The sequence below is a fragment of the Misgurnus anguillicaudatus genome, chromosome 5 (assembly GCF_027580225.2).
Source record: "Misgurnus anguillicaudatus chromosome 5, ASM2758022v2, whole genome shotgun sequence".
Classification (NCBI taxonomy): Eukaryota; Metazoa; Chordata; class Actinopteri; order Cypriniformes; family Cobitidae; genus Misgurnus; species Misgurnus anguillicaudatus.
In genome coordinates, this window is record NC_073341.2 from 28,784,110 (window position 1) to 28,800,597 (window position 16,488).

Sequence of the window (16,488 nt, forward strand, 5' to 3'; positions counted from 1 at the left end):
TGGATTCCACAGACGGGGAAATACTACTACTAGCCCAAATGGCCAGTATACTAGAAATTCCCCTAAAATTGTTGTGTAAGAGAAAAGAATGACAAATTATTATGTTCGATGTGCAGAAAAAGCCAGATGTTTGCTTGACAGCATAACTGTTCCCATACGGCAGGAAAATCTGAAAGTAATTTGTCCAGTACTGGACGTTTGGAATGAGGACGACGTCCCCCTTTAGGTTAAATTAACGTGAAGCCTATGAAAAACCTATAGCCATTACTATTCTATAACATTTACCATTTTAAAATCAACATTTTAATTAACATTTAGTTACATCTGATAGCTAACAGCTGAAAGTGCTGCTGTCCTGGATGGACTTTTCAAGGTTTCTCATACATGGAAAATGAATTAGTTTAAGCAGTTCTGATGAGTGACAGTAATTAAACCTTGGAGATGGCTACAGGAACTGAAGCACGAAATCAGAGGGGTTTCCAATTTATTCTGATATAAAGTTTTCAATCTGTTCTTTTGTTTTCATAAAGGAATAGTCATTTACCCATAGGTCATTCAACATTTATATGCTGTTCTTTATTCCATTCTTTATTTTCAAATGACAGTTCATAGTGATCACAGGGAAGCTCTTAAATGAAATATGGAGCACATGGTGCAACTTGAACATCCGTAACATCAAACATAATAGTATTTCACATTTTAAAGTTAATTCTGACAAATTTGATTTCAAAGTTACAGTGGAAGTGAATTAAATTCGATCTGTTCTTCACACAAAGCCACAGGACTACTTCAGTACATATGAGTAATGTACCACTGCTTTGTCTGCTTTAAAGCTCAGCAGCAGTAGCCACTACAGAGACATTTCTTTAAAAAACTTTATTTTTTTTATAAATAATAAAATAATTGAAATTTTTGGGATACCAATAAAAGATGTGTAAAAGCTCCCTGAATTATATTTAGCGCACATAAATATTACAACAAACTAATAATCTATATTAAAAATGATAATGGGCCGCCAAACTCATACGGGTGCCTGTGAGAAGCCGGGGTCACATTCGTACTGCATTGGCACACAGCTCGGGTTCCCAGGACTCTCTGTATTGCGGAGTGACCTGAATGTGGTCGTAATGCAGAAAGGAGAGTCCTCAGAGAATTACAATCCTTTGTTAAGACATCTGCAGCCCATTACTGACGCGTGCTTTTACAAGCCTTTCACATCACATACTGTAAATCGAGATATTAAATTCATAAGCACAGCCAGAGAACTGAAGAGAAAGTGAAGAAAAAGGAGGCACTCTGAACCTGCGAGCCCAAATAGATATAATCAAAACAACCACAATTCAACCTTGTGTGGAACAGACTAATGAGAAATATATCATTTATAGAAGTAAGCAAGAAATTTAAACACAAAGTAAACACGGAAGAAACTTGCATAAGTACCAGAATTTTAGGAGAGACTAAAACTATGTTTTAAAATGAATCTCAACTCAAAATTCCTTCAACCTTAGCTCATTTTCATCAATTGCAAATAGGGAGTGGACGGTATGAAAATTTCATATCATGATTATAGTGACCAAAGTTATCACGGTTATCTATACTATCATGGTTTCGTTAAAATGAGATGGAAATGTTCAAAAAGAACTGATACACACACTGAAAACATTTGAACAAGTTTTATTTTTTATAATCACAATTTAATATTTCATGTCCCTGAAATTATTTTTGTGGTAAAAAAATCTGTCTTATAAGTTTACCGTGAATGAATACAATACATTATCCCTTAAATGCCTTCTTGTGCAAAAATCTATGTTGTATGTACGCTCCTTCGTCAAACTGATTCTGGCTGGACGGGATTTACCGTGAGTTTTTAAAATCACGGTTATCAAACATGGTTGTAATGATAATTAAATTTTAAACAACAATACTAGCCGTCAGGACATTTTATCGTGGTTTATCGTGAAACCGGTAATCGTCCCATCCCTAATTGCAAAGCATTGTGGGTAATTCTTAATTACTTTGTAGTACCTATGAACATTGCTGCGTCTGAAATTGTCTAGTTCCATATATAGTAAGCAAGGTGAGAGGTATGTCCGAATTTATAGTATTTATAAAACAGTAGGCGAAAAGTACTACTACTTCTGATAAGACATTGAAGTGTGAATTCGATAGACATGGACACTTTACTATCCTGTGAGCCATTGGGAGAGGAGTCACCCAACAGAGAAGATGAAGGAGAGGCGTCGTATAAAAAAAAATCTTCGGAACAATAATGTGCCTCTATACAAGTGTAAATACATATTCTTGTTGTTAAATTGCGCTTGTTTTACGGTATCTAAGTTATCGGCTCATCTGTTGTTATGATGACGTATGTCACGTGATGTATCAACATGGTAGATGTAGTATGTCCAAATCATTCACACTACCCATATTCATACTCAGACTGATTTACGGAAAGTCGTGTTATAGTCACAAAAAAAATTTGATTAATTTATTTGTGTCCATGGCACGAAATTCAGCTTTTTTCGTGCCTTTATCACGAATGTGTTTTTCGTGTCCGTGGCACGACTTTTTTTTTCGTGGTATTTTATGTATTCTTGTCCCATTTTTTTCTATTTTCTTACCATTGTCGCTTGGGGTTAAAATCACTTTTGATTACATTTTTAGACATCCTAACCCAAACCCCAACTCTAACCCCAACCCCAAGCGATCATGATTTAAAAATAGGGGGAAAAATAGAAAACAATTCATAAAATTACACGAAAAAGAAAGTCATGCCACGGACACAAGAAACTATTTATAGAAATTCGTGTCACGAAAAGGCATTAAAAAATTGAATTTCAAGCCATTGACCAAATAAATGAATTAAATTTTGCCATGAGATCATGTTGTTTATACTACATACAGTAGAGTGTTTTAACGGTCAATGAATGACTAGGTATTGAATTCAGTATGCACTGTCACAGTATGCAATTTTAGATGCAGGGCATGTTTACATAGCTGCACAGATCATTTGTTTACCATAGTATGCCATAAGTTTCCTTCTTACCATAGGTTTAGTGGATCGGTGATAGTACATACACATGTGGTAGTGTAGAGTCCTCCTCAGAAGCGGCTTATAATTAAAATGTTCCTTTGGAGCCTCTTGAGAATTTTCATGAATCGAGTTGCGTTTCCTCTCAGTGCAGTTCATGCAACTCCTGAGGCCTCATTGTTTTTGTTGGAGTGGAGAACTGGAGTTTCAGACGGCGCTGGGAGAAGACCGGACCAGGCTTCAGGTCCAAGTTGGGCTGTTAGCAGCTCATTCTATGGCTAAATGTAATAAAAATAGTCACATCAAGCACCACAGCAAGACTTTACTGCTGTTTGCGTTTTGTTGCCTTATTGAATACATTCAAAAGATTATTGTAATATATGATCTGCTACATAAAAACATACATTTATGAGATCATCTTAAAAATGTGTCTCGTAAGCGTCAGGCATAAAATAAACTCAGTCAGGGTCCTTTACAAAAATACAGCCAGATTTTTGTGAATATTGAGAACACCAAATAAATAAATGAAAATAACAAAACACACTTTGCTCTAGGGTGACTGGTTTTCAACATACATTGTAAAAAGTGAATGTTGGATCTACTTAAACAAATTACTTAAATTGCTAACACTTAAAAATTTTTTTTACTTTAAAGCAACACTAAAGACTTATTGCTCTTTGCTCCCCCTACAGGTTAGAAGCGTAATTGTTCATTACCACTGTCGTAAATACTGCAGCATAGCTGGCTCTGATTGGATTATAGGTCTGCCGTAAAGCAAGTTTTTGTAGTTTTCACTCGAACTACAGGACCGTAACCCGACGGTTGGAAACTTCTTTAGTGCGGTTTTGGCCGATAGAGGGCTACAAAGCGAATGTGAAAGTGCAATTCACCCTGTTTTGAGTGGATGAACCACTGAAACTTTTTTGGAAACGTTATTTTAAGGTAAAAAAAACTCTTTGGTGTTGCTTTAATATTTTTTACTTAACTCATTCCACGCCAGCCATTTTTTTAAAAGTTGCCCGCTGGCATTTTTTTGTGATTTTCACAAGTTTCACAAAATGCCTTACAGAAAAAAATTCTTCTAAAAAATATATAAACATACATATATATCAAATGAAAGAACAGACCCTCTGCTTTCAAACAAACAATAAACAAACAAACAAACAAACAGAAAAAAAAGTTTCATCCTATCTATATTTTTTCCTCTGCTTATAAACTCTTAAATATGGGTATTTTTCTTTAGAAAGATTTTTTCGCAAAAAGCTGAAATAATTGCATTTTTGTGAAGGAATTTTGTTAGAGATCAGATTCTGAACGATTATCAAAACATACACAGAGTTTAAAATTAGTAAATAACGTTTTGGCTTCAGTTTGCATAAATTGGGTAGTGGATAATCGCGGTATTGCAGATTAACCTACATTTTTTCAGAAACACTTTTTTATGCAAATGTTTTCTCTTAATTGACGAAATAACTGAAAAATTATCTCGAAAAAAGTGTTACGTGATAAATTTAAAGTGAAAAAACTTACTTCAGTTGGTAACACCTAAAATTAAACTTTTTAACTTAAATTAAATTTAAATTCAGTTAAATTAATTTCAGTTAAAGTGAGAAAATGTAAGTTGAACATTTTTTAAATTTCTTACCAACTGAAGTAATCTTTTTAAGTTAATCCAACTTTCACTTTTCTTATGAACCAACAATAAACATAACCAGAGTGTCCAGCATACTATTGTCCAAAGGCGAACGTTTAACGGAAATACTGAAATGCAGACTGAATTTCAACAGGTACCTCTGGTTTGTGTCTTCTCGTATTATGAATTTGAATCACATTCTGCAGTGAGCTCATGTGGGGCTTCTGGCAAGATCATGCTGAGCTTTCAACAAGTGCCATTGCACTCGTTCACCCCCTTTATGTGTTTGAAGAAAAACGAATGCGTGCTGGCTAGTACGATTTCAAACCATTAAAATGAAATAAAACGTGACTTCCTTTCCAAAGCTGAAATTATACTTTTCCAAATGTGGCTCCAGCAATCTTGTTTCTGGGGTAATGGACTGAGGTATGATTAGAGTCAGGTGGGTTTTGCGCTTTGGCCAAGCTGAACTGAAAACAAACCTTAACCGTGAGCATTCAGTGCTTCCTTTCTTCTACTTTTCAGAAGAAAATATCTGGTGCTCCAAAGTTTGTTTTGCGCAGAAATGACTCATTAACATCCTGAGTTCCCGCTATCAAGTGACTATTAAAGTGATAAAATCTATCATCTAACAGATAAACAGTTTACATGACAACAACAATGAGGATCGTTTAGTAGTGCCTTTTACACTAAAAAAGCACTGTATTTTGCATGCCAGGCAAGTTGTTGCCAATGTCACACTTTATCTGTACACATAATGTCGTCACTATTTTCACAAATTAGATTTTTGTATTTAGCATGGAGACAACAACAATTTCATTTTCAAAAGTGAGCATTTTCAGGCCCCCAAAACCCTGTTCTCATGTAAAAAAAGATCAAAATTCATGTTGATCCCAACACACACACACTGGTAAAATGTACAGTATTGTACTGCACTGTATGTTGCTTTGAATAAAAGTAGCTTTCTGCCAAATCATGCCAAATGCACTCATTTAAAGGATAACTCCACTTTTTTTGATTTTTATCGTTTTGGAATCTATTCAGCTGATCTCCGGGTCTGGCGGTACCACTTTTAGCATATCTTACGTAATCCATTGAATCTGATTAGACCATTAGCATTACGCTCAAAAATAATCAAAGAGTTTCGATATTTTTCCTATTTAAAACTACACTCCTCTGTAGTTACATTGTGTACTAAAACTTTATCTAGGCAGATATGGCTAGAACTATACTCTCATTCTGGCGTAATAATCAAGGACTTTGCTGCCGTAACATAGCTGCAGGCGACGCAATGATATTACGCTGCCCGGAAAAAAAAACGCAACTTTTAATTTTCCGTCAGTCTTAGTACATGATTTAACTACAGAAGAGTCAAGTTTTGAATAGGAAAAATATCAAAACTCTTTGATAATTTTTTTGCGCGATGCTAATGGTCTAATCAGATTCAATGGATTATGCTAAGCTATGCTAAAAGTGCTAGCGCAAGACCTGGAGATCAGCTGAATGGATTGGAAAATGAGAATATTTTCAAAAAAAAAAGAGTGTCCCTTTAACACATCATTACAAATACATGGCGAGACAGCCTGATCTCCTGGAAATGCGTACGTATTTTAAGCATTCAGCTTGTTTGAAGAAAAACACGAGTCAGTTCTGAGTTGTAGCATAGCTTTGTTTATTTTTTTATTTCATTTTCATTTTATTTTTTTGCATAGGGAAACATACTCACTTCCAGTATTGTATTCATGAGCGATTTCTTTGCGAACAGCGATGGCTGAATACAATGTTATAATGAAATATTGTTAAAGCTGTAATCTCCCCCTCACACCAGTTCAAAAACACATGGCAAATTTAGTTGGGTTGTGCGTGAGAAAAACACAAAAGTAGTTTCTCGTCCGCTTCGACATACCGACTTTTGCTGACAGGTTACAATTTTTGCGAGGTTCTAGAGGAACACAGACAAATAACAAAAATCTGACGCTTTCCAAAAGAACACAAAAGCATGTTAGCGTGCCAGTCGTGTGATTTCTTCCACAGAATGTGTCTGAACTAAATGTCCACATGCCCCTTCCTGGTGTGAAGTGTGTTTATCTGTGCAGCAAGCAAGCGTTTAATGAGTAACTACTATGGTAATATTTGTAAAGAATAATGTGATTAAAAAAAAGAAAGAGGAAGGAAAAACCAACAAAAACCTTGAAATTTAACACTGCATTAGAATGCTCTCTGAAACACATTTCAACCTTCGTTCTTTTAACTCAAAACCAGCCTCCAAATGTAGAGAAAACAGCATGCTTTAAAAACAAACAAATAACAACAACAACAACAGAAATATTCATAAAAACTAAATCATAGTTCAAATAACAAACGGAGCAAAACAAAGTCATTGTTCTCATGAGAAAGAAGGGCACCTTGAACCAAACTGATTGGGATCTGAAGCATACACTGTATTTTTGGGACATCATAAAACATTAAGGGAGCAGGTGGTGTGTCTGTGTTTTTGGCAATTCATTGGTGACAGATGTATTAAAATATTGCATAACTGTAAAGCCTGTTAATGGCTTTCTCCCCTTTAAACAGCAATAGTGACTGACATGTATTCTTAACCCCCTTTAAGACCCATTTTGAGCCTTAGGACGGCCCTTAGAACAAACTAACATATTCCTAGCATGGCATATTCTCATACAATGGTCAATGTGAAAATGTTGCAGCAATTAGAGGTCGTGTTACTGACAGGCTTTGGCAAATTTGGCTCCTTGATTGGACCGTACAAAAACATTATTAGATAATAACAAAACCTGTATCCATAACTGAATAAAACAAAGCCGAGAATTAAAATGGCAGGCACTGCATGTTACAAATCTTTAACCCATTGTTGTATTATATCAGAATATATACCTTTGATTTCACCTGCTGGTTTGCTAGGAATAAAAAAGTGGGCATAAAATAAACAGCCAGTCTATAGAAACTGTAGGATGTGTCGTCATTCATAGTTATCTGCTATCAAATCTGTGAGTTCCTGAAAGTGTCACAACCCATTTCTCGTATTTAATCAACAAATTTTCATTTACTCAAGAGTTTCCGGATCTCAGTTAGCAAGATGACTATTCCAAAATATTTTTTATATTTTAATTGCAATGGGTTACTGTTATAACCAATGACTTCACCTACACAAAACAAGGCGGCAGCAAAATCAAACGCCAATTCACAGAAGCATCTAAGTCTAAACAGACCCACAGAGACCGGCTCAAACTAATCAAAACACATCAAAGATGGATTATCAAAATCAATTTTTTCCATATTTTTGAGTGGTAATTTTTGCGCAAACATCTCAGTAAAGCTAGGTTTAATTGCATAGCTGTTGTTCATACATTTACCCAAGCACAACAAATTTCCAGACGCCTTATAAAATTTTAGTGTACATTTTTAAGCTAGATGCTCCACACTAGCCTGTTATTCTGACCAAACCAGTGCAGATTTGCATATACCTGCAATCAATTTGAAAATCACCATCCTGCCATCAGTTTAACACGGGAGAACAAGAAGAACCGCAACATAAAATCTGCCAAGTGTCACAACATTTACTGAGCCCTTACTGAAAAGATCGGAGTACATTTCTATCTACCTCGACCGTACAGAGTTCATATTGCAGGGTTTAGATTTCACAAACCGCAAAAGGAAAGGAAACGTGTCAGACAAAGGCTTAAGTAGGATCGGTTATTTCGATGGTCCACTTTAGACATTTTACAAACTATTAACTATTAACTTTCAACTGACTATAAGACACTTTGCAACTACATGTCTTATTTTTTCCTAACCCCTAAGCCTAAAACCCGCACACGTGCATGGTCGACTGCACAGCCTTGCAAATTTATTTGACTTGTACATGTGCACATTGCGACAAAATACAATGCATCACTTGGGCTACATACTACATTCGCGGCATGCGCGACCTATGCATACAAAATCTCTTCTGATGACGAAAACGAAACACGGACCCCTGTATGCACGTAAAAATGGACTATACTTTGAGAGTTATTTGACATGTAGGTGCAAAGTTACAAATATTTTTAGTATTAATGTCTAAAGTGGACTATCGAAATACTATAACCGCAGGATCTTACAACATGCTCTTCATATCATTGGGTGAACACGGCATTGGGAAAATAAACTAAATTTACATTCTTTAATGGGGACATACTGTACATGTGTCATTGACTAACTAAAGTGCCTGGTTTTAAGAATTAAACAATCTTTTCAGTGATTCGATTGAGCACATTCTGCCAATTCTGGAAATACAGTACAGACATGAGTGGGGTACATGAGAAAGAGTGGATGAATGGATGGATGAAGGCACTCAGAACAGCTAAGTCAAAAGTTCTGTTACACTTACAAAAAGTAACAAAAATATTATGGTACTACGGTATTACTATGGTTTTTGATACAAATTATACAACGTCCAATAGTGCTATCAAGGAAGTATGCAATTATTACCATCTACAGTACCATTTTGTAAGTGTAATTATGGTAGTCTGATTATACACACTGCATGATACAATCAATAGACTGAGGTAAGTCAACCGTGCCACTGATTGTCCAAAACCGACTGGGCACGAATTTATCTCAACCACCTTCAATCCAATATGGCCGACTTTGAGGTTTGTAGTGCACTGAAAGTTGACATAATTTCAGTGTTGAAGGGTTAATTTATTTTAGAAATGACACAAGGATTAAATAAAAGGTAGCGTATAAGCAGCTTCTTTCTCGCATTCTCATCTCTGTGGATCGTAAAGGCTGAGGAATATACTCAGAGAAGCAATCCTTAAAACAAGCCCAATACCAGATTATCTAGTGCAATCTTCCAAGTAAAAGTACAGAAAGGAAGTGTTTCAAAATCTTGACAAAGGAAATGAAATAAGTGCAGAAGTGTAAAATAAGTCAAGCAATGAAATCTGCATATACCTCTAAAATCTAGGTGAAGCTGTTTAAAATGACGACAAGTGATGCTGAATTCACTGATATTTAACTGAATGAAATGGGTGTGGTGATGGTGCTGACAATTTACTTACAGTTCAGATCCTTCAAAAAGATCCTTATTTTCGTGGCTTGGCCACAAGCTTATTACTACCAAATCTGAACATACAAACGAAAACATATCTTCTCATACAAAAGACATTTTATGTACATTTTGCCTTTTTCTCATTCTACACGGTGGATATATAAGTAAGCATTTATACACAAGAAAACTGTGTTTAAAACGTAACATTTCAAAAGACGCGCATAAAAACGATAATATTAGTGAAGGGTTTCGAAATGAAATGCTAAGATAAGATTAATTTTACATGCATCGGCTAAAATGCATTATTAACGACGACGCAAGTTCAATCATCACCTGTGGCCACTTTAAAAACGAACGGGGAACGCCGCGCGGTTTGTCAGTCTTGCATAGCCTTATCCAATACAAAGCAAACAATTCACAGAGCTCTCCACAGAGCCACCGTGCTGGTGAAACCATAATCAGACCCCTGTTTACTGAGCCCACAATCCCAACCTGGCCAGAAGGTTAACAGCTTTAAAAAAATGAACGTGGAACAGTGCAAATCTTCACAGGATAGACGATGGGCCATGCAAGTCTGAACTAAGGTGATAGTTAAGTTTCAAAGAAACAAGCACAAAATGATTCCAATATGTTGCATGAGGATGCAATGTAGGTGTCTGGGCCCTCAATCATCTCTCATGCCCTGTAATTGTGCCTAGAAGCCCCCAATCAACTCAGACTTATGACCCGTCGCCTGTCCTGTTACACACAAGAAAAATTGCGTGCCGAATGACTTTAGCACTCCTGTAAATGTTTGGATAATGGTACGGTTAGAATGCCTTTCTGCTTAAGCACTCCGATTCGGCCGGTATGGGAAAAAGCGGGCTCACGAGCTTTCCGCTCCAAGATCTTACTACCAGGGACATCATGTAAACAAAACTCGTTCTTTCTCATTCAACTTAAACTTTAAATACCTACAAGCGAATTGTATTAGCTACCAGCATCGCAATATCCATTGCAGAAACAATACTGTACACTGCATCACATTCTACCTGATGGCAATTCCTAACCCAGCTCCAATACACAATATCTTCTCTTGAACTCCCCCGACACAACACAGTACGAAATATAAATTATCTCCTACCATCAAAAAAATCAGAATAAGCAAAATACAAAGTCAGCAGTTTGCATGGCATTTTTGCTGTTGTTGTGTCTATACACTGAATTTAACAAGTAAATTTCATCAATCTTGCTGAATGTGATCTATGAATGAATGTATATGGACATATACAAGGGATTCTGCTAATAAAGAAATTCTGGCAACACTACAATAAGGTTGTATTTGTTTACATTAGTAATTGCATTCACTAACATGAACTAACAATGAGCAATGTAGTTGTACAGCATATATTACTATTTGTTAATGTTATTTAAAGCCAATACGATTGTTCATGTTAGTTTATTACTAACTAATCTTAACAGTTACAACTTTTAATTATAAAAATGTATTAGTAGACGCTGAAATTGCCATGAACTACAGTGCTAAACAGCACTAAAAGTGGTTCACATAATCATAGGGTGCCATATAGCACATAAACTCACCTAAAGGATTATTAGGAACACCTGTTCAATTTCTCATTCATGCAATTGTGTAATGGTGTGGGGGATGTTTTCTTGGCACACTTTAGGCCCCTTAGTGCCAAATGGGCATCGTTTAAATGCCACGGCCTACCTGAGCATTGTTTCTGACCATGCTCATCCCTTTATGACCACCATGAACCCATCCTCTAATGGCTACTTCCAGCAGGATATTGCACTGTGTCACAAAGCTCAAATCATTTCAAATTGGTTTCTTGAACATGACAATGAGTTCACTGTACTAAAATGACCAGATCTCAACCCAATAGAGCATCTTTGGGATGTGGTGGAACGGGAGCTTCATGCCCTGGATGTGCATCCCACAAATCTCCATCAACTGCAAGATGCTATCTTATCAATATGGGCCAACATTTCTAAAGAATGCTTTCAGCACCTTGTTGAATCAATGCCACGGGAATTAAGGCAGTTCTGAAGGCAAAAGGGGGTCAAACACAGTATTAGTATGGTGTTCCTAATAATCCTTTAGGTGAGTGTATGTAGCACCTGTGTAAGTGGTGCTATAGTGGCACTATATCACCACTTCTGGTTCTTCATTGGTGCTATATGGCACTTAAATGGTTTAGCACCAATTTTTAGGGTGCAATATATTCTGTAATAGTATTGTTCATTGTTAGTTCATAATAGCTAAAACATATATACACTAATAATAATAACAAATGCAAGCTTATTGAAAAGTGTTACCGAAATTCGTTGTCACATGTTACTATACAATCTATTGCAGTCAGAGTTACTGAACCCTCACAAGTAAATATTTTAAGCCAACAGCACTTAAGGTCTTAAAAGTGTTTCGAAACAAAAAGAAATGTAAATTCGACCATTCAATGAACAATAAAAAAGTGCTTCGGGGAAATTAAGTCAAATGCTAACAAATGGGCACACACCTAAACGTGTGAATCTCAAGACTGACCCAAACTTATTAAAAGATTTAAAATATTCAAATTGAACAAACTATATATAATTTTATAACTTCTAAATAATTTTTAAAAAGTAAAAAAACAAATCAAATGTCAGCTCGGATTGGATATGGAGACCTGCTACTCCATCATTCACAGATTTTGTTACATTCTCAATACATTAATCAATGGAGAAAAATGAAATGTTTAAATGCAGGGACGATCTCATGCCCTGGCCATACAACTACGGCGCTTTAAAGGAAGGTCAAATAAGCTCTTCTTACCCATTCAAACCTACAGCTATTGGGTAACCCGGTTAGTCTTAATCTAATAATGACAGGCAATCAAACATGCAGCAATAATTTTCCCATCGTGACACAGGTTACATAAAAAATTGACTTTTTTAAAATCATTATCATCTATTATTGTTCTTAACTAAAAGCAAGGCACATAACGTTTTATAAAATATCGTGCAAAGTAGAAGAGGGATCGTTGGATAAAATTCAAAACCAATGTAGTATAAAGGTAAAATCCATCCGTGTCATTGGCTCTTCGCTCACAGGGGGTCATAAGGAGGAGTCGGGGAGCGTTTAGCTTCAGAGTTAATACTAAGATTATCTGCCATGCGCTTATGTCAGCGATACGGTGGTTGTTTGAGCTTAATTTTCATGATTTTTCTTTAGGAAGCACCATGCAGTTACATATAATTCATATATAGAGAGATTTTCATATAATTTTCATATCAGCACCATTAAAACAAGTCATGTATGTATTTGGGTCTTGCTATGGTCAACTTAACAGCATGTGTATGCAAAGCCATTTAAAAAGTTTAGCTAAAGCAACCAGAGTGTGGATATTATTCAGTTTATTTATATATTTGCAAGGGACCTAGGAAAGTTCTGATATGTGTTGATTTTGTCATGTTCTGGCAGATAACAAGAGGGTATGTTCATGTATCTTGTAGCCATCTGCACTGCCTGCGGCTGTGTGTGTTGACCAGTACAGCACATGGCTTGGGGGGTTTGCGGGGTCTCTCTCTGGGCATAAAATGACCCTTATACTTCTACAAAAACCCATAGTAGATGAAGCAAACTTCCAAAAGAGAAAAAAATAAGACTTTAAATCTCACAATGTCTCAGGCACTTTTCATGGCTTCGTGATTTAAGTTTGGTAGCGTTGTAGAGTAAAGCCCTGATGTTATTTCAATAGTACAAACCAACACATCTCAGAGTGCAGAAAAAACACGTTTCTGTGGCAAGCAGTCACCAACCAGCCAAGTAGAGACTTTTCTGCAATAGAAACATAGGAAGGATAGCTTGTTTTTGAGTTTTTTCCTAAACTATGGGAATTGTAAAAATGAATGGAGATCTTGAATAAATGACTTCTACATTAAAAATGTTGCGATCAACTTCTTAGCTACTAGGAAACCGACCCTTATCTACTTTGAGATCAGAACATGACTAAAAAAAAACTAAACGATTTGCAGCATTCCATACGATTAGGCCAAAGAAGGAATTTGCAAAATAGGAAACTTAAAAATTCAAAGTAGTGCAATGCCTGTAATTTTCAATGCATATGAACAAATTACACAATATCCTCTACACCCAATACTGTCTTAGTAGTGACAGAACTATATATAGTTATGAATATAACTATATATAACTTTATATTTCAACTCCCTTTGTCACTTCGTGGAAAAACTCCACCTATCTACATGAATCAAAAACCATAATCTGTGAAGTCACAGAGATGAATAAGGGACTACCAATATTTGTGAAGTTTGTGCACATGCATACACGCACGTACAGCACAGTCCAGGACATAAGGGGCTTTCATATTGCGAAGAGAGGAAGGTGCTAGTTAACCCCTGGTATTACCTGGTTCGTCCTATGCGGGCTGTTTTACAGCTCACACACACCTAGTGTAGCCTTAACAGTACATGCCTTTGCTTTAAAGCCTATTTGTAGGTGTGTGAGTGTGTGCGTGTGTGTGTATGCGCGTATACACGCTGACTGTGATGTATGATGTCACAAGGTACCACTATTAGTCCTCCGATGTACAAAAACATGACAGGCTTCCGCCAAAAAGTGGAACTCCGTTACAAACGGTGGAGTATGCAATTTAAAAAATATCACAATTTGAGCAAAACCAAGGACGCAGATGCATGATTGTCAATAAACGTGGATGAAAAGTTGCCTTTTCCTCTTGAAAATGTTGTGTGAACGGAAGCATCGACCAGTCAAAAGCTTTTAGTTTCCTTTTCCGCATAACGTCGCCCCATTTAAAAGAAAAACAGACCGTGCTCACTCTGAACCTGGCCAAATCCTAGCGCAATAAAACCCTGTCCTTTGGGTTTCTCTTCCCTGTTTGTTAAGAAAATAAAGGATACTTATTTTGCATATTGGAGGAAGCAGCACCTGTAGCGGAAGAAGGGGATGGAGGAGAGGTGATCCAGGAGGCAGAGAGTCAGGGTGGGCCGTTTTTGACACGTCCGCGAATGTACGCCATAGTTCAGGCTGTCCCCGAAAAATACAACATCCTTATTGTTCTCCTTGTCTTCTGATCCATCCATGACCTTGCTTTCTTTCTTTCCTACGTTTCCGTTCTCCTTTCGAAAAAGTGTATTGAAGCATCTTATACATTGTTATGCATATATAAATATGTGTGCACATATATCTATACACACATATTGTGTATATATATATGTGTGTGTGTGTATATATATATACAAATACTGCATATATATCTAATTTTCCCCCTTGCATCTCGTTCACAAATCTTTTTCTGGTAAATTCCACAAAAATTTGATTTTCAAATCCATGTCCGTGTCCTCTGGTTTGTCTGTGTATGTGTTCGTCAGTTTCCCAAATACCAGGACTGTAAAGGAAAAAAAGAGTAATCAAAATTAGTCCATGTAAACAGTAACACAATAGGAAACATGATATCAGATATCCACACATCGGATCCCAACCACAGTCAATATAGATCAAATTCATCTAAACTGGATATACACTCACCTAAAGGATTATTAGGAACACCTGTTCAATTTCTCATTAATGCAATTATCTAATCAACTAATCACATGGCAGTTACTTAAATGCATTTAGGGGTGTGGTCCTGGTCAAGGCAATCTCCTGAACTCCAAACTGAATGTCAGAATGGGAAAGAAAGGTGATTTAAGCAATTTTGAGCTGTTGGTGCCAGTCTGAGATTTCATAACCTGCTCAGTTACTGGGATTTTCACGCACAACCATTTCTAAGAACGGTGTGAAAAGGTAAAAACATCCAGTATGCGGCAGTCCTGTAAGCGAAAATGCCTTGTTGATGCTAGAGGTCAGAGGAGAATGGGCCGAATGACTTGATAGAAGAGCAACTTTGACTGAAACAACCACTCGTTACAACTGAGGTATGCAGCAAAGCATTTGTGAAGCCACAACACGCACAATAGGCTACAACAGCAGAAGAACCCACTGGGTACCATCTCCACTACGAATAAGAAAAGAGGCTACAATTTGCACAAGCTCAACAAAATTGGACAGTTGAAGACTGGAAAAACGTTGGCCGGTCTGATGAGTCTCGATTTCTGTTGAGACATTCAGATGGTAGAGTCAGAATTTGGCATAAACAGAATGAGAACATGGATCCATCATGCCTTGTTACCACTGTACAGCCTGGTGGTGGTAGTGGTGTAATGGTGTGGGGAATGTTTTCTTGGCACACTTTAGGCCCTCTTAGTGCCAACTGGGCATCGTTTGAATGCCACGGCCTACCTGAGCATTGTTTTTGACCATGTCCATCCCTTTTTGACCACCATGTATCTATCCTCTGATGTACTAAAATGGCCCCCACAGTCACTAGATCTCAACCCAATAGAGCATCTTTGGGATGTGGTGGAACGGGAGCTTTGTGCCCTGGATGTGCATCCCACAAATCTCCATAAACTGCAAGATGCTATCCTATCAATATGGGCCAACATTTCTAAAGAATGCTTTCAGCACCTTGTTGAATCAATGGCATGTAGAATTAAGGCAGTTCGGAAGGCGAAAGGGGGTCAAACACAGTATTAGTATGGTGTTCCTAATAATCCTTTAAGTGAGTGTATAGTGTGATGTATATATATATACACCCTACTAAGCCTACTGGGGAAACCAGGTTGTGTATAACACCCTTTACAAAATAATTATACATGAAAAACATAGATGCAAAACAAAAAGAACAAAAATGGCACAATGCAAAGTGA

The 16,488-nt window shown here is 36.8% G+C and overlaps 1 protein-coding gene across 7 annotated transcripts in view; it reads right to left on the reverse strand.

Annotated features, from left to right (window-relative positions):
- Window positions 1–6,312: 6,312 nt before the first annotated feature.
- nfic (nuclear factor I/C) overlaps window positions 6,313–16,488 on the reverse strand; it is a 173,083-nt gene continuing 162,907 nt past the window's right edge. For 6 of the 7 annotated variants that reach the window (XM_055168093.2, XM_055168099.2, XM_055168097.2 and 3 more), the window contains one exon: window positions 6,313–15,125. In XM_055168093.2, coding sequence (XP_055024068.1) covers window positions 15,105–15,125 — 21 coding nt within the window. In that variant the 3' untranslated portion in view covers window positions 6,313–15,104. The remainder of the gene's footprint in view (window positions 15,126–16,488) is intronic. The other variant, XR_012369698.1, reaches the window with a different exon arrangement.